Source organism: Salvelinus alpinus, chromosome 26, assembly GCF_045679555.1.
Source record: "Salvelinus alpinus chromosome 26, SLU_Salpinus.1, whole genome shotgun sequence".
Taxonomy (NCBI): Eukaryota; Metazoa; Chordata; class Actinopteri; order Salmoniformes; family Salmonidae; genus Salvelinus; species Salvelinus alpinus.
This window is the reverse complement of record NC_092111.1, coordinates 17800900-17824954: the sequence shown is the minus strand read 5'-3', so window position 1 is coordinate 17824954 and position 24055 is coordinate 17800900. Positions and strand designations below refer to the sequence as shown.

The window sequence follows — 24055 nt, the reverse complement described above, 5'->3', positions numbered from 1 at the left end:
TGGCCATTTTGAGCCTGTAATCGAACCCACAAATGTTGATGCTCCAGATACTCAACTAGTCTAAACAAAGCCAGTTGTATTACTTCTTTAATCAGCACAACAGTTTTCAGCTGTGCTAACATAATTGCAAAGGGGTTTTCTAATGATCAATTAGCCTTTTAAAACAATAAACTTGGATTAGCTAACACAACGTGCCATTGGAACACAGGAGTGATGGTTGCTGATAATGGGCCTCTGTACGCCTAATTAGATATTCCATTAAAAATCATCCGTTTCCAGCTGCAATAGTCATTTTCAACATCAACAATGTCTACACTGTATTTCTGATCAATTTGACAATATTTTAATGGGCAAAAAATAGCTTTTCTTTCAAAAACAAGGAGATTTCAAAGTGACCCCAAACTTTTGAACGGTAGTGTATGTATGTATGTATGTATATGTGTGTGTGTGTGTGTGTGTATATATATATATATATATATATATATACAGTTGAAGTCGGAAGTTTACATACATTTAGGTTGGAGTCATTAAAACTAGTCATTAAAACTCCACAGAGCTGCATTCTGTCAGTCTTAAGACTGGAAGGTGCCATTGGAAAGTGCCACATTTTAGGGGTTTGTTTCATCAGCTGAAGCTGTGGTTGTACTGATGTAAAAATCTATGTTGGAATAAGAAGATTAAAACAAGACATTATTGCTGCAGAATTAATTGCACTTTTTCTGTTGTCATAAACAAAGTCAATGGCCCATGAAAGATTAATCACGGGAAGTTTTACCAAGTATATCCAAACAGTTTGTTCTTTTCTTTGTCGACATTCCACAGCTAATTGCTCTGTATTTATTTTCATTTAGTGAACCTTGATAAACAATCCTTTAAAGAGAAGCATCTCATTTAGGGCCTCAGTGATGCATTAAATACCACAACAATTTAACGAATTCCTCTCTCTGCATCGGGGTTCCTGCTGATGCAAAACTTGTTGGTGTGATGAGAAAGAGGGGAAAAAAGGAGCCTGAAGAGTGACTTGTATCTGGTTCATCCTGAGATTCTGAAGTAATTCGTCCCAATAAACATGTGGAAGTCATTTCTAACAGTGTCTAAACTTTCTTTCATCTGCTTTGTTTCCATAGAGCCCGGCCCTGCTCCTGGATGGGTGAGGTCCCTGCCAACCCAGTCGGCCAGTGAAACCCACCCCTCGCCTCTCAACCAGGACCCTCTAGGTCCTCCAGAGGAGAATCAGGGATGTACCAGGAGGTGGCCTTCCTAGCGGGCAGCACGGAGAAAGAGTTCACGCCCTTCCACTTCCCCATTGAGAACCAGCAGGAGGTGGTAACTAAGAAGGGTGTGTTCTTCAAGCGGCAACGGCTGCTGCGGAGGCCCAATGAGGGGCAGGAGGAGAACGACCTATCAGCTGTCATCAACGTGGGCGGGATCAGGTACAATACCAACAGAGTCAAGAGTTGCTATGTTCATCTCGATAATCAATAGTCCATAATCAGAAGTCTTTGGGTGCAAGATTTAAAAGGCATATAATCCAGGCATTGGTCTTGCTGCTGCTAAAGAGCATTATAACTTGGAGAGTATTTCAGTGACTATTGTACAAAGTCGTTGTGCAGCGGTAACATTGTGTGTTTTCTGCTCACCAGGTACCGTATCCCCTGGTCCGTTCTGGAGGAGTTCCCTCTGACGCGGCTGGGCCGGCTGAGGGGCTGCAGCTCATTGGACGAGATCATGGAGGTGTGTGACGACTACGACGACGGGTGCCAGGAGTACTTCTTTGATCGCAGCCCATCTGCGTTCCGCATCATTGTGACGTTCCTAGCGGCAGGGCGGCTGCGGCTGCTGAGGGAGATGTGTGCCCTGTCCTTCCAGGAGGAGCTGGTCTACTGGGGCGTGGAGGACACCAGGCTGGAGTGGTGCTGCCTCAGGAAGCTACGCATCAGACAGGAGGAGCTCAAGGAGCAGCAGAGGATGGAGGAGGCAGAGCTCACCACAACCCTGACCCCTCAGAGCTGTGAGGATGGGCAGGGGCACGCCGGAGAGGGAGGGGGGGAGGAGGAGGAGAGCCGCATGGCGGGGTGTATGCGCAGGCTGCACGACATGGTAGAGAACCCTCAATCTGGACTACCTGGAAAGATCTTTGCCTTCTTGTCGGTGGTGTTTGTGGCCATCACCGCAGTAACGCTCTGCATCAGCACCATGCCCGACCTCAGGGAGGAGGAGGAGAGGGTGAGTTCACTTCCTGTTTACTCCCTACTCACAGGGTTTTACTTCTGGGTCACAGTCGGGTGGGTTATACATAGGGCCAGGAGTTTGACCTAACCGAGTTACAGACCTGGAAACTCTGGGCACATCCATATCTACATTCTGCACTTAGTTGGATGATGTTTGAGGGACAACCTCCACATAGTGAGTCTTCCCTCTAATAGTAACTAATCTTCACAGAGGTAATGTGATGGCTCAGGGATGTTGTCAGGGACAACTGCCACGCTACAACTCCAATCACATTAATACCAGATTATTCCATTTGCCAGATCTGCTGCTGCTGCTGTTAAGGCACTCTCGTCTTGCTCTTATTCAGGCAATAAAGGAATAATTAACATATAATATACAGTGCCTTCAGAAACTATTCATACCTCTTGACCTATTCCATATTTTGTTGTTACAGCCTGAAATATTAGCAAATGTATTGAAAATGAAATACAGAAATCTCTCATTTGCATAAGTATTCACACCCCTGAGTCAATACATGTTAGAATCACCTTTGGCAGTGATTACAGCTGTGAAACTTTCTTGGTAAGCCTTTAAGAGCTATGCACAACTGGATTGTACAATATTTGCACATTCTCTTAACAATTCTTTAAGCTCTGTGAAGTTGGTTGTTGATCATTGCTAGACTGCCATTTTCAAGTTTTGCTATAGAGTTTCAACCCAATTTTAAGTCAACTGTAACTAGGCCACTCGGGAACATTCAATGTCATCTTGGTAAGCAACTTCAGACTGAACCAGGTTTTCCTCTAGGATTTTGCCTGTGCTTAGCTCCATTCCGTTTATTTTTATCATAAAAAAGTCATAGTCTTTGCGAATGACAAGCACGCCCATAACATAATGTGTTGTGTTGGATTTGCTCCAAACATAACGCTTTGTACATGAAGTTAATTTCTTAGACCAATTTTTTTGTAGTTTTACTTTAGTGCATTATTGCAAACAGGATGCATGTTTTGGAATATTTCTATTCTGTGCAGGCTTCCTTCTTTTCACCCTGTCCTTTAGTTTAGTATTGTGGAGTAACTACTGTCGATCCATCCTCAGTTTCTCCTGTCACAGCCATTAACTCGAACCGTTTTGAAGTCAACATTGGCGTCAAGGTTGATATCCCTGAGTGATTTCCTTTTTAGTGACTGGGTATATTGAAGTGTTAGTAGTAACTGTACCATGCTCAAAGGGATATTCAATGTCTGCTTAAATTATTTTTAATCTACCAATAGGTGGCCTTCTTTGTGAGGCATTGGAAAACCTCCCTGGTCTTTGTGGTTGAATCTGTGTTTGAAATTCACTGCTCGACCGAGGGACAGATAATTGTATGCGTGGGGTACAGAGATGAGGTAGTCAATACAAAATCATGTTAAACACTATCATTGCACACAGAGTGAGTCCATGCAACTTATAAAGCTCCACAGTGGACGTGTCATAATACCCATAAAATCTAGCGGTCAAACAGGGAAATGGTTCCAATCGTTTTTCCACCATTCATTTTTCCCATAGGAGATTTTAGAAATACTTAAAATAAGGGCTGTGGTTTGTGTAGGCTTACCCTTGCGTGACATTTTGATAACCGTGTAAATCTCTCTCCAACAAGATGACTTTTATCAATATATTTGGCTCTATTCGAAAATGCTAATTAGCATCAAAGTAGACATCATGCAAGACAACAAATCCTTGAAAGCTTCTGCACATCATCTTTAGCTAACACCTTTACTAACAGGTATTGTGTAAATCTAGCCAATTTATTCATTACTACATTTAGTTAGTTAATCCAGACTTTACCTCTATTCAGCAGTGTCGTCCAGATCAAGGCATTTGTAGTTGTATATGATATCCACAGTAGCAGCTAATTAGCATTTTATTTTGGGGGCTAAATACAGGCAAATATATTGATTTTAAAAATCACCTTGTCCGAGTGAGATTTAAATGGTTATCAAAACAGGCAAGGGTGAGCTTACATGAAACACAGTGCTTATTTTAAGTGTTTCTAAAATCCACTATGGGAAAAATGTATGGTGTAAAAACAATTAGAACCATTTCCCTGTTTGACCGCTAAGTTTTATGGGTATTATGACACATACTGTGGTACTCTGTGACTTGTTAAGCACTTTATTACTCCTGAACTTTATTTAGGCTTGCCATTGCAAGGGGGTTGAATACTTATTGACTCAAGACATTTCAGCTTTTCATTTTTACTTATTTTGTAAACATTTCTAAAAACATAATTCCACTTTGACATTGTGTGTGTGTGTGTGTGTGTGTGTGTGTGTGTGTGTGTGTGTGTGTGTGTGTGTGTGTGTGTGTGTGTGTGTGTGTGTGTGTGTGTGTGTGTGTGTGTGTGTGTGTGTGTGTGTGTGTGTGTGTGTGTGTGTGTGTGTGTGTGTGTGTGTGTGTAGGCCCGCGACAAGGGGTCAAGGGGTATGAATACTTTCTGAAGGCACTGTAGATGAATAATCAGTACATTAGGCCAGAGGTTGTCCTCTTGTGATCCTCAGGGGTCCCATAGGGCTTAGCACTTGGCCAGTGGCCACCTAATGTTACTGCACCAATTTCACTACCGAGATAAGTCATTATATTATCTTCTTCTTCTGGGTGTTTCATGTCTAGTAGTTGTGCCTCTGAGACCTCAGTGTTACTGCTGGAGTGTCTTTGTGGGGCAACACAGTCAACCTCCTGAATGACATCAATAAAGCTTTAGAATGATTTAAAGGGAACCTCCACAGGCTTCTCCCGCTACCAAAGAGACCTCTGCGTCGGGGTGAGAGGAGGGTGGAGAGGGGGTGAGGGGGCTGAGGATGTGCTGTATCTTCAAAGTGGAAATCAGAGTGAAAGGAGGGTTAACAAGCTAGCTACAAGGAGGGTTAGCGAGCTAGCTACAAGGAGGGTTAGCGAGCTAGCTACAAGGAGGGTTAGCGAGCTAGCTACAAGGAGGGTTAGCAAGCTAGCTACAAGGAGGGTTAGCGAGCTAGCTACAAGGAGTGTTCGTGTTAGCGAGCTAACTCCCCAAACAATACCTTCTCTTGGAGCATTCATCTCCTATTAGGTGAGGTTACTGGCTGAGCTTTAAAAGAGTCAAAACTGTAAGTGATTGAGGGAGACAAAGGTCAGGCAAGGATATATACAAATGCTGTTTTACAATGAGAGGGAGAGAGAGACTTGACAAACGGCCAAGAATACTCTGTACTTGTTGATAGGGAGCAGTATCTATGGAATGTTCTCTGTTTATTCTCATGTCCATGTTTGAAGGTTAAGGAGGGTTGTCTAGACCCATGTTGTAGGTTACGCTACGGGCTGTATTTTTGTATGTGTTAATGTTAAGCAGAGCAATATTGTGACTAAACACTTCAGAGATATCCAAATCAACTATCTTCATTAGTGAGAGCTAATAACCTGAGCTGTTTGAATGGAGTCCGCCCACCATCCTCCTCCGTTAGTTGAGCTAATATTCATTAACAGGAGGAGGCTTTGATGGTGATCAGCATAGATCTTCCCACTATGGATGTACATTTAATGAAATCCCTAGGACGCTGTCTTTATTGAGGTGTATGCTGAACAAAAATATAAACGCAACATGTGAAGTGTTGTTCCCATGTTTCATGAGCAGAAATCAAAGATCCCAGAAATGTTCCATATGCACAAAAAGCTTATTTCTCTCATTTTGTGAACAAATTTGTTTACATCCCTGTTAGTGAGCATTTCTCCTTTGCGAAGATAATCCATCCACCTGACAGGAGTGGCATATCAAGAAGCTAATTAAACAGCATGCTCATTACACAAGTGCACCTTGTGCTGGGGACAATAAAAGGCCACTGTAAAAGGTGCCGTTTTGTCACACACCACGATGCCACAGATGTCTCAAGTTTTGAGGGTGTGTGCAATTGGCATGCTGACTGCAGGAATGTCCACCAGAGCTGTTGCCAGATAATGAAATGTTCATTTCTCTACCATAAGCCACCTCCAATGTCATTTTAGAGAATTTGGCAGTACGTCCAACCAGCCTCACAACTGCAGACCACGTGTAAGCACACCAGCCCAGGACCTCCACATACAGATTCTTCAGCTGTGGGATCGTCTGAAACCAGCTACCCGCATAGCTGATGAAACTGTGGATTTGCACAACTGAAGAATTTCTGCACAAACTGTCATAAACCGTCTCAGGGAAGCTCATCTGCGTGCTCGTCGTCCTCACCATGGTCTTGACCTGATTTCAGTTGGGTGTTGTTCTCACCTTCAATGGCCACTGACACGCTGGATAGGTGTGCTCTTCACAGATGAATCCCGGTTTCAAATGTACCGGGCAGATGGCATCGTGTGGGTGAGCGATTTGCTGATGTCAACGTTGTGAATAGAGTGCCCTATGGTGGCAGTGGGGTTATGGTATGGGCAGGCATAAGCTACAGACAACAAACACAATGTAATTTTATCTATGGCAATTTGAATGCACAGAGATACCGTCACGAGATCCTGAGGCCCATTGTCGTGCCATTCATCAGCCGCCATCACCTCATGTAACGCACGACCCCATGTCGCAAGGATCTGTTACACATATCCTGGAAGCTGAAAATATCCCAGATTTTCCATGGCCTGCATACTCACCAGAAATGCCGCCCATTTCTCTGGATCGACGTGTACGACAACGTGTTCAATTTCCAGACAATATCCAGCAATTTCGCACAGCCATTGAAGAGGAGTGGGATAACATTCCAGGCCACAATCAACAGCCTGATCAACTCTATGCGAAGGAAATGTGTCACACTGCATGAGGCAAATGGTGGTCACACCAGATACTGACTGGTTTTCTGATCTGCTCCCCTACCTTTTTTTTAAGGTACAGTATCTTTGACCAACAGATGCATATTTGTATTCCCAGTCATGTGAAATCAATAAATTAGGCCATAATCTATGTATTTTAATTCACTGATTTCCTTAACTCAGTAAACATTTTGAAATTGTTGCATGATGTGTTTATTTTTGCTCAGTGTAGATTCAGAGGCCGTTTATCATGATATGTTTCAGCTATAGGCTAAACTCATGAACCAACTAGACCAGCAGGATAATAATCTAATACATTTGTAGTCTTACAGTAAGAGTTGGCGTCCTCAACCATGTTAAATGTTACATTCTCTTTATGAATTTAGCTTGTTGTTCCTCCGTCCAGAGTGCAGGCTTGTCTCACCTGCTCAGAGATGTTCTGACAACCCTTGTCTTCCAGACTCAGTTAGACTCTAACCTTCATATCCCTTTGCCTGTGTGCAGTTGTGGATCCATTAAAACTGAAAAAAAGTTGTGGTTTTTGTAAAAGCATCAGAGGACAAAACCAAGGTGGTGATGGAAAGCACTTAGCTTGTCTGTTCTAATACAGCTCAGTGATTCAGGCCCACATAACAGCTGCACGTACACACATGAAGAGTTTTATGGGTGTGCTTATTGCCTCTATCTGGATGAATAGAGGATTAAAGTGTGTGTGTGTGTGTGTCCCCTCAGAGTAGAGTGTTTCCCAAACTCTGTCCATGAAACCCCAAGGGGTGCATGTTTTGGTTTTTGCCCTAGCACTACACAGCTGATTCAGATAACCAGCTTATCATCAAGCTTTGATTATTTGAATCATCTGTGTAGTGCTAGGGAAAAAACAAAACGTGCACCACTTGGGGTCCCAGGACCGAGTTTGGGAAACGCTGCTCTAAGTAGTGTGTCCTCTAAGTTTGTGTGTCAATTTCAGTCTTTTCACACCTCAATGTCAAAATGGCTTATTTCTCCCCCTGTAAACATCTGTGGAAATGTAGGACTTGTTTTATCCGTTTTCTTCTCTCTGATAAATACAGTGCATTTGGAAAGTATTCAGACCCCTTGACTTTCCACATTGTTACGTTACAGCCTTATTCTAAAATTGATTAAATAAAAAATGGTCCTCATCAATCTACACACAATATGATCAGTAATGACTGTTTATAAAAAAACAAATAAAAACAGAAATACATTATTTACGTAAGTATTCAGACCCTTTGCTATGAGACTCAATTGAGTTCAGCTGCATCCTTTTTCCATTGATCAGCCTTGGAGATGTTCCTACAACTTGGAGTCCACCTGTGGTAAATTCAATTGGTTGGACATGATTTGGAAAGGCACACACCTGTCTAGATAAGGTTCCACAGTTGACAGTGCATGTCAGAGCCAAAACCAAGCCATGAGGTCGACGGAATTGTACGTAGAGCTCCGAGACAGGATTGTGTCGAGGCACAGATACCAAAATAATTCTGCAGCATTGAATGTCCCCAAGAATCTCTCTTGACAGGCAACAAGACCGCCTGGGTTGAGGCCAGCGTACGTCTGCTGCAATGTAATTGATTGCCAGCGTGAATTATGGGAATTATTCCAGTGAGTTATTTCAGTCTAGTGAGAAACAAATACATTTAAGAAACATAATACATTTTTTAAATAACTGGAAAAGAAGCCATGGAAATAGATGGTTTAATGTGGGAGATTAAACTTCTCTCACTCAAATGAAAAATATCAATGACTTCGAAAGTCTAAAGAAATGTTCTACTGTGGAGAAAGTCTGTTCCTCAGTCATTGTATTGGATTAGTGTGTTAGTCATCATATGGGGAACACTTTGCCAAAAACAAAATCATCCAAGACAAGGCTTCCACAGAAACAGGCACGCACACACACACCCTTTGGAGAGGAATGAGACAGCTACTATCACTCTGCTCTGATCATACACCAGGATCCTGAGGCCATCTAGCCTCAAGCACTTTCTCTCACACGTACACACACAGCATGGCTGGCGGGCAGCACCTTGATCCTCTGGATCTCCTGCTGTCTCGAACAGCATCTCTGTGAGTTGAGTGCCCCTACTGCCTCCTTAGGCAGCTTTATTTAACCAGGTAGGCCAGTTGAGAACAAGTTCTCATTTACAACTGTGACCTGGCCAAGATAAAGCAAAGCAGTGCGACACAAATAACAACACAGGGCTACACATGAACAAATGTACAGTCGTGGCAAAAAGGTTTGAGAATGACACAAATATTAATTTTCACAAAGTCTGCTGCCTCAGTTTGTATGATGGCATTTTGCATATACTCCAGAATGTTATGAAGAGTGATCAGATGAATTGCAATTAATTGCAAAGTCACTCTTTGCCATGCAAATTAACTGAATCCCCCAAAACATTCCACTGCATTTCAGCCCTGCAACAAAAGACCAGCTGACATCATGTCAGTGATTCTCTCATTAATTAAGGTGTGAGTGTTGACGAGGACAAGGCTGGAGATCACTGTCATGCTGATTGAGTTTGAATAACAGACTGGAAGCTTCAAAAGCTTCCTCTGTCAATCATGGTTACCTGCAAGGAAACACGTGCCGTCATCATTGCTTTGCACAAAAAGGGCTTCACAGGCAAGGATATTGCTGCCAGTAAGATTGCACCGAAATCAACCATTTATCGGATCATCAAGAACTTCAAAGAGAGCGGTTCAATTGAGAAGACAACGTGAGCGTTACCATCAGTCCTGTGTCATGCCAACAGTAAAGCATCCTGAGACCATTCATGTGTGCTTCTCAGCCAAGGGAGTAGGCACACTCACAATTTTGCCTAAGGACACAGCCATGAATAAAGAATGGTACCAACACATCCTCCGAGAGCAACTTCTCCCAACCATCCAGGAACAGTTTGGTGACAAACAATGCCTTTTCCAGCATGATGGAGCACCTTGCCATAAGGCAAAAGTGATAACTTAGTGGCGATATTTTTGGTCCATGGCCAGGAAACTCCCCAGGCCTTAATCACATTGAGAACTTGTGATCAATCCTCAAGAGGCAGGTGGACAAACAAAACCCCACAAATTCTGACAAACTCCAAGCATTGATTATGCAAGAATGGGTTGCCTTGAGTCAGGATGTTGCCCAGAAGTTAATTGACAGCATGCCAGGGCGGATTGCAGAGGTCTTGAAAGAGAAGGGTCAACACTGCAAATATTGACTCTTTGCATCAACTTCATGTAATTGTCAATAAAAGCCTTGGACACTTATGAAATGCTTGTAATTATACTTCAGTATTCCATAGTAACATCTGACAAAAATATCTAAAGACACTGAAGCAGCAAACTTTGTGAAAATTAATATTTGTGTCATTCTCAAAACTTTTGGCCACGACTGTACAGTCAATAACATAAAAGAAAAATAGAAAAATCTATGTACAGTGTGTGCAAATGTAGAAGAGTAGGGAGGTAGGTAATAAATAGGCTCTAGAGGCGAAAATAATTACAATTTAGCATTAATACTGTAGTGATAGATGTGCAGATGCTGATGTGCAAGTAGAGATACTGGGGTGCAAAAGAGCAAGAGGGTAAGTAAAAATATGGGGATGAGGTAGTCGGGTGTGCTATTTACAGATTGGCTGTGTCCAGGTACAGGTACAGTACAGGTACAGTAAGCTGCTCAGACAGCTGATGCTTAAAATTAGAGAGGGAGATATAAGACTCCAGCTTCAGAGATTTCTACAATTCGTTCCAGTCATTGGCAGCAGGGGGTGCTGAGATGTTGGCCAGGGTCGGGGTAGCCAGGTGGAAAGCACGGCCAGCCGTGGAAAAATGCTTATTGAAAGTATCAATATACTTCCAGGTGTCAGAGTATGTGAACGGAGTGGAGCTGGAGCGTGCCCAATTTGACTGGAGTGTGGAGCGAGTTCCCCAAAATTTGGAGCGTTGACCTTCTAGTCCGCTTCAATTTCACTCCAGTAGCGCTCACTTCACGAGCTCAGGGCATGACTGCCCCAGCATGCATTTGTAGTCTACTTGTGTGCTGCTATAGCCCCTTGCTTTCGCTACTGTCATCAAGTATCCTAAATATTTTCATAAAGAAACGAATAAAACTCACAGGTGACAGATCAAGGTGACTTACCAATATGAGGAGGACCAAGAGCAAGAGACGAAGTGTGGTGATGTAGTGTCCACAACTAAAGAATCATTGTGGAATCTGAAAAGACACATATCCCAAAGGCAGGATAGTGTACTTACTACGTGCACATGCTAACAGAAAGGAATGAGGTGGGTAGTTAGCTAAATGTGTCATTGTAGCAAAGTATTTATGAAAAAAAATCTGACCTCTTATACAATAGGCCATCATAGATTTTGGCCCAATAGTCCTGGCATGTTACCTCTTTCAAGGAGCTTTCCATTTTGATCGGGTTATTTTACCTAAAATCTTTTGGGCTTACCTACAGAAAAAACAAAAACTACGCATCCTGCCCAGCCTGGCAAGAGTAGTCCGAAGGGTGTTTAGCATCCCAGTGGCTCTGCAAGTGTGGAGAGAATATTCTCCACTGCTGGCCTGCTCTCCAGGCACCATCGCATGAGCCTGAAGCCACAGACTCTGGTCAAACTCGTGTTTCTAAAAATTAATTCAAAGACACTGTAGACTGAGCCTAATAAGGCATTTTTTGTTTAATTTGTATTTAATTGTAAGCAAGTCACAGCCTATATGCACAATTTATAGACTATAATGATTTAATACAATGAAATGTTGTTTAAATGCTGAGTGCTTAATATCTCTGCTAGCCTAGTGTGTCACACTCACAAATGCTTCAAAATATATTTATTTGTAGACTAAAACCTTGAAACAATTTAAATAGTATAGCCTATTTAATTAGGCTACCTGTCTGGCTATTGACTTATTTAATGTTTATATGCTGTTTAGTACATTCGTGTAGCCTATTTGAAATGATGAGCACTTCTTAGTCACCTTTTCATTCAAACTTTTCATTCAAATACTTTCAATACTTCGAAACCGAATGGTAGGTCCAGGTAGTTACACAAATAGATGTGTGTTGGTTAGGGCTGTGGTGGTCATGAAGTTTTGTCAGACGGTAATTGTCAAGCAAATAACTGTCTCACAGTAATTGACCGTTAATTAACATCAACACATTTTGCATCTCCTGGCTTCCACACATGGATTACAAGCCACTGATGCAGACCTTTGGAACATCTATATCTATAATAAATCCATGTAATATAGCCTACACCTTCCCAATAAATCCATTATTTATATTAGACAGGTCTAAAGAAGCATGACATGTAGTCTATTTCAGAAGAACAGAATAGCATACTCTGAGTTGTCCCTATGTTAGGTCCTGATCTGGCTGTGCCAAATGGCTGCGGGCGACACTAGGTCATTTAGCAGACAAGATTTGCTTAGAATTCCGTGACATTATTTTATGTTATTTGATAGTAATGAAGAATACAATTGAACAAAGCTGAATAAAATAGAAAGGATATTTTCTCCAAATGATTTGAGGGAGTGTGAACATGCAGCTATTCTGTGTTGAGCTTTTAACAAAGAAATAGGTAATCCTATATGCTTAATATAGAGTTATTAATTTTACTTTATTTGTTCTACAAACATTGGGCTATATGTTTTGATTTTTAATACGTTGTACAGCTGCATGATGTGACTCTAATGATGATTTGAAAATAGTGGCTTGAAAGGCATGAGCTCTGCTTTGTTTTTTTTGCGCAGGCTGTACACACTACATCAGTCACTCATTCACAATTTGACAAGCACTTGATAATGCCTAGAATTTCACGGCACATCCCATTTGTGTGTCCGTAACGCACCCACATTAATACAACCACTAGCATCCCAAAAACTTTTTTACGCAATGTGGCTGATGCAACAGATTAGAATGTTTAGCTTAAAATGTTGATAAACTATGAAGCTATTTCTTCACATTATAAGCGATGGTAGTAGGCTATAAGCACAAATGTTCCATTAGCGGAAAACACCATTATCAAAAGTAACCGCAAATGCAATTATGCATGTAATGCTTTTATTATGAAGGTGCTTTTTTATGGTGACAATTATCTTCCCCAAACTTGAAACTCACACTCTGCTTATGTATGTATGTATGCCAGTTAGGCTCTACCCCCCTTGTAAAGTGGGTTAATGTGCTTAATTTTAAGAAGTTATTTGGCCACTTTAGTTGTAATACAAAACCGTATTAAAACATATAGGCCTATGGGCTAGGCTACATGAGGTGTGCGACTATGATTAGAAAAAGTCACATAAAAAATACTTTGTTTCTTATGCTGGGCATAATTCACGTGATAATATATAATTCACAAGTGAGTGGATAATATTGTCAGCCATCAGATTATTCTTGATTTAATCTTGACTTTACATATATTATTTAGTAAATGTGTGAAATTTGTTTTGATTTAGACTGGACCATTATCATGCACCTGTATCGAAACCGGGTCATGCGGGGAAAAAATATATGTCATCTATGCACTATGCACTATGCATAGCGAATGGAGGACGCTTTTCCCCATGGTTTATTCTCATGCCAGCCAGGTAGCCTATACTCCTGTTGTAAATATTAGCAATGTGCTTAATATTAGGAAAGTTGAGAAACAAATATAGTAGGCCTATCCTATAGAAAACTGAGCCTCCTATTTTTAGTAGAGGCCATCCCGCTGTTTTCTCACGCCTATTGAAACGTTGCGCAACATGAGCTCATGGGCTCTCATGAAGTGTTTGATTAGAGGGACAATAGAGTGCTGAGTACAATGCAGTCTACAAATCCGGCGTGTCAGCCCACAGTCTGAAATTGAGCAAACAGTGTAGAATTTAAGCAACCAGGAAATGACAGAGCAATTTCCACTAGATAATACAGCCACAAATTCAGAACAGCTTTCCCATTTTGACAACAGTTGCTGCTCCGGCGGTAGAAATCAATAGGTGAATATCACAGCCATTCACAACACTGGTGGGCAAGTAATACTGTGAAACACTATCATTACCAACAGATATACAGTAACTGTCAAAGGTTTGGACACACCTACTCATTCAAGGGTTTTTCTTTATTTGTACTATTTTCTACATTGTAGAATAATTGTAAAGACATCAAAACTATCTCTGAGTAGGTGTGTCCAAACTTTTGATTGGTGCTGTATATTATGGAAATTTTCAGAAATTACAATGCAAAAATAAAAAAAATCCGATGTGTAGCACCTTTAACATCTTAACATTAAACCACAGCAGCCTTCAGAATCACAAGGTGCAGGCTCTTCTGTTCACTGAGTGTGAGATAGCTGGCCAGTGCCCTCTCACATTGATGAGAAGGAGATGATCATTTTATAATAAATAAGTTATTTTTATTTACTTGCATGACATACCAGCAGTAACCTTCACACTGAACACCATTTCCCATTAAAAGAAACTGCAGCGCTTGAGGGAGGAGGCCACAGGTGTGTGCAATTAGATAATTAGCAAAGCTTGCAAGCAGTCAACTGACAATTAAAGGGACATCCCACTGGGCAAAAACTTGTTGAATCAACATTGTTTCAATGTAATTTGTCAATGTATTGTGATGTGGAATCTAAGGGGAAAATATGTTGGATTTGAAAAAAGTCTAAACTATTGTTTTGAGGGTGAGATTTCCATCACATGGTTATGTAATCATGGTAACTCAATTTCAACAGAGAAACCTTGTAGAAAAATATGTTGAATTTGTACCTTTTAAACCAATGTCAGGTATATCCACTATCAGGAAAAACAACAATAGGCTGGACAGCACCACCTACTGGAGAATTGATCTATCTATGGCTACCCTTTGGTCTCCCATCCAGGGTTTTAACAAAGCCCAGCCCAGCTTAGCTATAATATTGTCACTAACTATTACCAATGTGCTATTGTGAGAATGATTGTTAATAGATCTCCATTTAAAAATGAAATAGATTCACTATCAAAGTCATTCCAAAGGGTAGGTTTAACAGAGCAAATGAACCGTAACCATACTTTATCACTCATATACCATCAATGATGCTATATAGACCTATATAACAACAGCTATTGTTTTAATATAACCCATAATTCAACTAAATAGACAATAAAATAGACCTATGATTTCAAGCTCTGGTTGATTTGAAATTGTATGATATTTAGCTATGTTGAATTGCTTGGTTGTCAATGCAACCAAATATCAACATTTGAAGGAGATTCATCTTCTGCTTGTATAGTTCCATCTGTGCCACGGACTTAGTCTGGCTTGAATTCCAGTTTGTCTAAAAATGTATAATTGATATGTTGGATTCACGTCTCTATCTCAACCAAAAATAAAAGAAGAGGACTAAATCAAATAAAACATTATTTAAAGTGCATTTAAAGTTTGATTTGATCTAGTCCTAATGTATAACTTCAATTTTTGGTTGAGATGGAAATATGAATCACTTTTGAAATACAATAAATAGCCTATTAACTTGTTATCAAGTTAACAAATGATATGTTGAATTCACATCTCAAACAAAAATAAAAGTTAAAGAATGGGATTAAGCCAGTGGCTCAGATGGAAATATCCAAGCAGTAGATACATCTCCTTTAAATGTTGATATTTGGTTGCATTGTCAACCAAACACAATTCAGTATTACTTTTGTAATACGTAAATAGCCTATCTTTCAAACTAATGTAACATTCAACCTTAAAATGGCCACATTGAGGTTACTGTAACTATACATTTCTACTTATGTAATCATATAAAGCGTGCATGTTCAGGATAGCATGCATAGGTCATCACAGGGCTGTGGAGATCTTCACAAGTGCTGTTATAATCTGCAGAAAATCTTGAATGACATTGATCACTTGCACTATGTACTTTATGGTGCATTTTGAAATGGTTGAACGAGTAGGGATAGACATTTGGATGACAACTAAACCGAAAATAAAGACATAGTTTTTCCATTGGAATTTGGTTGTGCTTTTAGATGCTTGAAAGCATAGTGATAACACACTGGAAATTCAACTAACTTTTGGCTGTCTTTTTTAGTGGGTGAATATAGGTTGTAATCATTAATCAATGTCTCAACCAAATATTATCCACGTTGAAATGACGTGGTGTGCTCAGTGGGATTCCACTCAATCTAACATTGAAACAAACAGGAAAAGGTTGAGCTGATTGGAAAAGATCAATTAACTGGATTTACATGTGATAATGAATTGACATTTTAGGATCCTAGCTATATAAACACACAATAAATACATTTATAGAAATGACAGGGAAGGCTACTCCTTCACACAGAGAATGTACCATAGCTCTAACAGCAATACGATGAAACAACTAACAGATGATCATCTACCACATTCTACACTGCTGACAAGTCGTGGTGTGTTGTTATTGTGGTAACTAATATTTAACACCAGTTGGAGAATCTAGACCAAAGAAATGGGTGTTCTCTTATGGGGAACTCTTGAAATGTAATATGGCCATGTTCTGTAGCTCCTATGTTCACACACTACTCTCCCAGCCCAGCCCCGCCCCGCCCAGTGAGGTGAATGAGATGAGTGTTATAAGTGCTGAGGTAAACAAATTGACTAAAGCCATTTAAAAACTGTGTGTGTGTTTATAATAGCAGCCAGCTCAGCATTACGCTAAGCCTGTTTTTGAAATCATGCCCACTTACACACACCTTGGGGACCAAAGGTCGTCCGCGTCCTCCTGTGGTGATTGGCCGTGTTGTTTAGTTAACACGCGACATGGCTGCTACACACCTGTCTGGAGCTCTGATATGGTCAGAGTAGCGTGTTTGCTGAATCTGATTATTGTGTGTGTGTTCATTTGATCCACTGTAGCCATGTACAGTGCCTTCAGAAAGTTTTCATACTACTTGACTTACATTACTCCACATTTTGTTGTGTTACAGCCTGAATTGAAAATTGATCAAATATGTTTTTTTTAAACATTTTTACAAATGTATTCAATTAAATGCATAAATATCTAATTACATAAGTATTCACACCCCTGAGTTAATACATGTTAGAATCACCTTTGGCAGCGATTACAGCTGTGAGTCTTTCTGGGTAAGTCTCTAAGAGCTTTGTACACCTGGATTTTACAATATTTGCACATTATTCTATTGAAAATTCTTCAAGCTCTGTCAGGTTGGTTGTTGATCATTGCTTGTCTTTCCACAGCCATTTTCAAGTCTTTCCATACATTTTCAAGCGGATGTAAGTCAAAACTGTAACTAGGCCACTCAGTAACATTCAATGTCGTTTTGGTAAGCAACTCTAGTGTAGAATTGGCCTTGTGTTTAAGGTTATTGTCCTGCTGAAAGGTGAATTTGTCTCTGTTGGAAATCAGACTGAACCAGGTTTTTCTCTAGGATTTAGCCTGTGCTTAGCTCTATTCCGTTTATTTTTATCCCTAGTCCTTGCCGATGACAAGCATACCCATAACATGATGCAGCCACCACCAAGCTTGAAAATATGAATAGTGATGTGTTGTGTTGATTTGCCCCAAGCATAAAACTTTGTATTTAGGACATAAAGTTAAAATCTTTACCACATTTTTAGCAATTTCACAGGATGCATGTTTTGGAATATTTTTTATTCTGTACAGGCTTCCTTCTTTTCACTCTGTCATTGTAGTTACTCCACAATACTAACTTAAATGTTGTTAATCACCATCATCAGTTTTCTCCTATCACAGCCATTACACTCTGTAACTAAGTGGTTTCCTTCCTCTCCGGCAACTGAGTTAGGAAGGAAGGACGCCTGTATCTTTAGGTGTATTGATACACCATCCAAAGTGTAATTATTAACTTCACCATGCTCAAATGGATATTCAATGTCTGTTTTTTTATTTTGACCCATCTACCAATAGGTGCCCTTCTTTGTGAGGCGTTGGAAAACCTCCCTGGTCTTTGTGCTTGAATCTGTGTTTGACGTTACCTGCTCGACTGAGGGACCTTTACAGCTAATTGTATGTATGGGGTACAGAGATGAGGTAGTTCTTCAAAAATCATGTTAAACCCTATTATTGCACATAGTGAGTCCATGCAATGCATTATGTGACTTGTTAAGCAAACTTTTACTTCTTAACTTATTTAGCCTTGTCATAACAAAGGGGTTGAATACTTATTGACTCAACCCATCAAAGGACATTACTACAACAACAACTGGCCAAATTGGGCATTTATTTTACATGCACACACGCTCGCAAGCACTTGCGCACACATACACACTTCCCTCTGGGGAAAAAAACTGGTTGATTCAACGTTGTTCCACATCATTTCAACAAAAAAATCTATGTGATGACATTGAATCAACGTGGAAAACTGATTCGATTTGCAAAGTCAAGGGATTTTCATATTTATTTATTTTACTTTTAGCCTAAATCCAATGACATGGTGACATCTTTTGTTGATTTCACGTTGAATTCACGTTAGTTGGTAACTCAACCAAATGTAAATCAAAACTACATGTTGAAATGACGTCTGGGCCCAGTGGGTTTATTGTTGTGCTCTGTGAATAATGAAGCAGTTGCATGTTGTTTGGATTCGTAAACGTGGAAGAAAGGTTTATGTTCCTCTGGTTTATATTTTTGAATGCTGATTTCTGTGCTGTCTTTTGCCTTTCAAATACAGCTTTGCTTTGATTAAAGTATATTTACTAGAATAATGAGAGGCTAAAAGTCACCCAGCCCAGTTCTTACACTCCCTCCTCACTCCACTACTTTGCATGTCTCCAAGGATACACTGGAGTGGTTTTTAAGATGCATATTCTCTTGGTTGTTTTTTTTAAGCACCTCGAGCATCTTATTCACAAGTGATGATTCTCTAACAGGTTAGAGCTCAACCGCTGGTCAAAAACATGTGTTCCCTAATAACATTTAAGGAGCTATTGAGGAGACTATGATGGAACGGAAGGATGTCCTAACTGGAGGAAAGTTACTAAAAGTTGGCAAAAGTAATTAAGACATTATTTCATGCTTACGTCTTCCTAAACATGTTGATGAAGCGTAGCTAGGTTCCCCAGAGCGAGAGTGCAATAAAAGGAGACCGACAGCTTGGCTTCTTTCTTTCATACAAATAAATTATAGATGTTTGTACAGTATAAACCTTTACACATTCCCCCTTGCTCCTCATTCTCCTTCTGGGTCTGTTTTCATAATCACATGTAAATACAGTTATATAATATTTATGGGCCCATTTAGAGCAGACAGAAAATTGATTACACTACAGGAAGTAAGGATATTTCATCATGCCAGAAGTAAATTAAAGTATTTATAATATATTTATAATGTAGTCAAGGTTGGCTTTAGCTTAGTCCCCGCTGATCCCAGGAAGGAAATTAATTTCCTTTAATGAAGTTGCATTAATAACAGTCAGATTGGAGAGAGAGGGAGGAAAGGGAAGGAATCAATGGTTTCTCCTCAGCTTCACGTTGCTGTTGACATTGTGGCTGCATGAGTTCTATGGATCTGTCTCATGGCACACTTGTATGACTTTATTTATTGTGGATGGACACAAGTAATTTATTTTTTGGGTACAAAGATTCTGAATGTATGACCAGATATTGCTACCAGGGTGATTTGTCTAAAGGAGTTGACAGTCTACAAACAGAGCCTATGATAATATAAATACATTGTACTGTACAGCCCATCTTAGCCTTGCCAATTAAAGGAAGGAATTTCTGACATCATCAAAGCCTCTCCTCAGTTTTATAAATCATGTAAAGTACTGCTGACAGACTGCCTGTCTATTTTATAATACACAGGAAGAAAAAAACATCCCTCAGGCTGTTTGATCAAAGTTACTCATCTCTTTTCCTTATGATCCCAATCAACTAACAGGGATGTTCAGATGGTTTATGTGCTGCTCCAAAACCCTCTCCAGCTCTCCCTCGAAACATTGCTCTAGGACCCTCCCTCTCCTCCCCAAATCTCTATCCCCTCACCCCCCCCCTGGAGCCCCCTGCTGGTGTAGAGGAGTCTGACGCCACTGGTGGCTGTTGAACTGGTCCTTCAAGCCGGATAGGAACAACTGACAACTTGTGTGATTAGGAAACAGTTATCCAGAATGTTTTATAATAGTGAATGTATTGTCGTTTCCTACCAATGTCTTGCATTATAATTGTTGCTCGCCTTAACACTGTTAACCCTTAACACTGTGTGTTCACTCTCTTCTACTGTTAGTTTTTCCTCACACTATGTTTCCTCTGTCTTCCAGGGTGAGTGTTCTCAGAGGTGCTACAATATCTTTGTCCTGGAGACGGTGTGTGTGGCCTGGTTCTCTCTGGAGTTCCTGCTGCGCTTCATCCAGACGCCGAGTAAGTGTGTGTTCCTGAAGACGCCCCTCAACATCATCGACGTGGTGGCCATCCTGCCCTACTACATCACTGTGATCGTAGACTCTCTGTCTGAGGGAGGGGAGAAGCCCAGCGGCGGGAACAACTACCTGGAGAAGGTGGGCCTGGTGCTGCGGGTACTCCGGGCCTTGAGGATTTTCTACGTGATGCGTCTGGCGCGCCACTCCCTGGGGCTGCAGACCTTAGGCCTGACGATCCGACGCTGCACCCGCGAGTTCGGCCTGCTCCTCCTGTTCCTGTGTGTTGCCATGGCACTGTTCTCCCCGCTGGTGTTCCTGGCGGAAAGCGAGATGGGCGCCAAGTACGACTTCACCAGCATCCCCGGCACCTACTGGTGGGCAGTGATCTCCATGACAACGGTGGGGTACGGGGACATGGTGCCGCGTAGCATCCCGGGTCAGGTGGTGGCGCTCAGCAGCATCCTCAGTGGGATCCTCCTCATGGCGTTCCCAGTCACCTCCATCTTCCACACGTTCTCTCGGTCCTACCTGGAGCTGAAGGAGGAGCAGAACAGAATGCTGAGACAGAAACCAGACTTCCAGGACTCCAGCAAGTCTCAGAACAGCGAGGACTCAGCCGAGACGGACAGTTAACATGGCATCACTGAAGTCGCTACCTCTGCTTTACGCAGGAAGTCCATTGCGTCACAGAGGAGGGCGATGCAGACTCAAGACTGAGTGTGTGTGCAACGTGAGAGCCTGGGGGTGTGGAGTGCACTGTGGGAAACTCGTACTAAAGCTGGAGGATCTAAACAGGGATGGGACGCTTTTCTCAAGCTTAAGAAGAAAAGGAGCTCCAACATTTTGTGAGCCTCCATAGCTCTGTCCATCAGAGTGTGTTCAAGATTTTATAAGACAGCTGCAGAAGTCTTTTTGCTGACATTACTGGTATAGAGCTGACCACAATATAGAAACACATGTTATCTGTGGTCAAAGGACATTTCACCCAGGAGTATAGAAGCCCTACAACACAGGAGTATAGCCCTACAGCACAGCATGGGGAGAAAGCTTCTCTCACACATATTCAGTATGATAAAGCTATTATTTTAAGGGAAAAAACACCTAAAACATTATAATTTTGGTATATATTTAGGATAAGAAATATTGCAACAAGATATAAGTGCAATAAGAAAGATTATTTGACTATAAACAACACATTTACAGATTTCAGAATGCTTAGTTTGCGTCTATTTAGACTCAGGATCTGCATATTTTAATAAATGTAAGAAAGCCATGACCTCGGCTGATGCAATGTATGATTCTACACTTTATTAAATTAATTTCATCCCATGATTCTGTCTGGAGGTTTTCCTCCAATTTCACATCTGCTCTGAATAATAATGGCCTTGGCTCCAGACATGTTATATTAAATCTAATCAGGGGCGAAACTTTGGTTTTAGAAGTGGGGGGGACATAATTATTATTATTTTTTATCCAGTCGGATAAACACTCCATTGAGGCATCCGAAAGGTCATGAGGCACACCATTGCCTTGTTTTGTATCACATTCAAATGATAAAACATCGGGGGACAAAAATGCAATTTCAGAATGTGGAGGGGACATGTTGTCCCCCCCCCATCCCCCGTGAAAGTTACGCCCCTGCATCTAATAAGTATCGAAAGGATGACGAATAATTGTATGGCTTAGATCATGGAAACCCATGGGAATCAATATGGACTGAACAGACCGACTAAAGGGATTAGAAATAAATTAAAACACAATCTTGATCAGATCTAGAGAATCGTGTGTTCATTTAAAGGTGTAATAAAGGCTATAAATATACCTTTTTGAGGAAGGGCATGGGCAAGGCTAGAACCTGTGACCTTCTGGTCCCTATCCCAGTGCCTAGTCCACTGTGCTAGTAGGGGTGGGGGCATCACCATTGTTATTTCCACATACATAAAGCTGTTAAATCAGTCATTGGAATGTCAGTAGATGAGAAATGTGATTAGTTAAAGGGCAGCTGAACCACTGATTCCGCATGTTTTTCTGCTGCTCATCAAAAAAATATGATTTGCGACTTGGGGGTGTGATTGGATGAGGGTGTTTTATGTTCGCTATATCTTACCCGCAGTTATTGTTTTGTCCCTCTTGAGTCCCGGTAGAAACCTTTCGACCTCTGAATATGTTAATTCAAGAAATCTGTCATTTGGACATTTTTGCAGAGGTCTTTGTCGCGCAATTTTACATCTAGCTAAGGTGTTTGTTTTACTTGAGAAGTAATGCACCAATGTGCATGAATGCTAGTAGTGCACTGCAGACAGTATCGAGTCAGCTGCTGCTGCGCTCTCTACTGATTTCTAAGAACATGTCTACGACGTCATCAGCAAGCTGTCAAAATATCGGAAATAAAGCAAAGCTACATGGTGTTTATTAGTAACCTAAATTACTTCTTAGCTACGTTCCATCTCTGTGTTTGTCAACGTAGCTAGCAGGCACATTGAGCAGGCTAAATCAGCTTAACAAGTCACTGGCGAGTGGCAAAGTATTTTGGTGCAACTTTCTCACTATGTATTACTGGAGTGAGTCCGTGTTTCATAGCGAATCATGTTACGAAACAGGTCACAGCGGTACACGATGCTAGAGAATTTATTTTTATTTTTTATATTATCAAGTGACGGTAGTGCGCATTGTCTCAATTCTCATTTTTCCCAAGTTTAACTAAAATAATACATTGACTATGTGTTGTCTTATGTCAACAAGACCGAGGCACTGCGTAATGTGGACAGTTCTGTTTCACTGGCTGTAGGTTTTGCCATATGATTGAATAGAGTGCAATCAGCCCAGCTGATTGATAGTTTGGGTTAGTGTTCCCACTCAGCCATATCTCCACGTTACAGCGCTTGTTTACGGCAAAACAGACAGAAGACAAGGCGATGACCTGTGCTAATTAGCTATCTAGCATGCTCTGAACACCTGTGCTAATTAGCATGCTCTGAACACCTGTGTGTAAGCTTAACTCGGGAAATGGAGATAAGAATATAACAGCTTCCCTATATCTCTCAAATATCCGTTTTGGTAGATACTAACCAAAATTATGCTATTTACACTTAGTAGTACATCCCTACACTATAATACATTTTTCTGACTAATATTGATGTAACAGGCCATTCTCAACCAGATAAGTTAGTTGTTGAGTTCAGCTGCCCTTTAATATGATGAGTAAGTCTGGAAAACAAAAGGTGCATTGGGATTCGAACTGGCGACCTTGTGTGTTTAATCAAAAGTGCATTTAAAGTTTGATTTGATTTAGTCATATTCTATAATTTAGATGTTTTGTTGAGATGGAGACGTGAATACAATTTATTAATTTGTAGACAAACTGGAATTAAAGCCAGACTAAGTCAGTGGCACAGATGGAACTATCCAAGCAGAAGATACAAATGTTGATAAATAGCCAATTAACTTGTCAACAAATGATATGTTGATTCATATCTCCAACTCAACCAAAAATAAATGGGATTAAGCCAGTGGCTCATGTGGAAAGCAGTAGATACAGATGTAGGATCTTAATTTGAGCCAGTTTGCAAAAGCAGGAAAATTATAATCCTGTAACAACAGGAATGGATTTATGTGGATTACAATTAATGGAAATGTTTAAGCCTTTAAGAGAAAATCAAAGCCTAGATTAAAAAAAAAAAATCAGATCAAGCG

General features: G+C 40.8%; 1 protein-coding gene across 1 annotated transcript in view; it reads left to right on the top strand.

Moving 5' to 3' along the window:
• The window catches only part of LOC139554859 (voltage-gated potassium channel regulatory subunit KCNG2-like), a 30479-nt gene extending 8822 nt beyond the window's left edge, over positions 1-21657 (top strand). The window contains exons 2-4 of the mRNA XM_071368070.1: positions 1128-1433; positions 1644-2226; positions 20264-21657. Of these exons, the coding sequence (XP_071224171.1) occupies positions 1240-1433; positions 1644-2226; positions 20264-20995 (1509 nt within the window). The 5' untranslated portion in view covers positions 1128-1239 and the 3' untranslated portion in view covers positions 20996-21657. The remainder of the gene's footprint in view (positions 1-1127; positions 1434-1643; positions 2227-20263) is intronic.
• The last annotated feature ends 2398 nt before the right edge of the window (positions 21658-24055 follow it).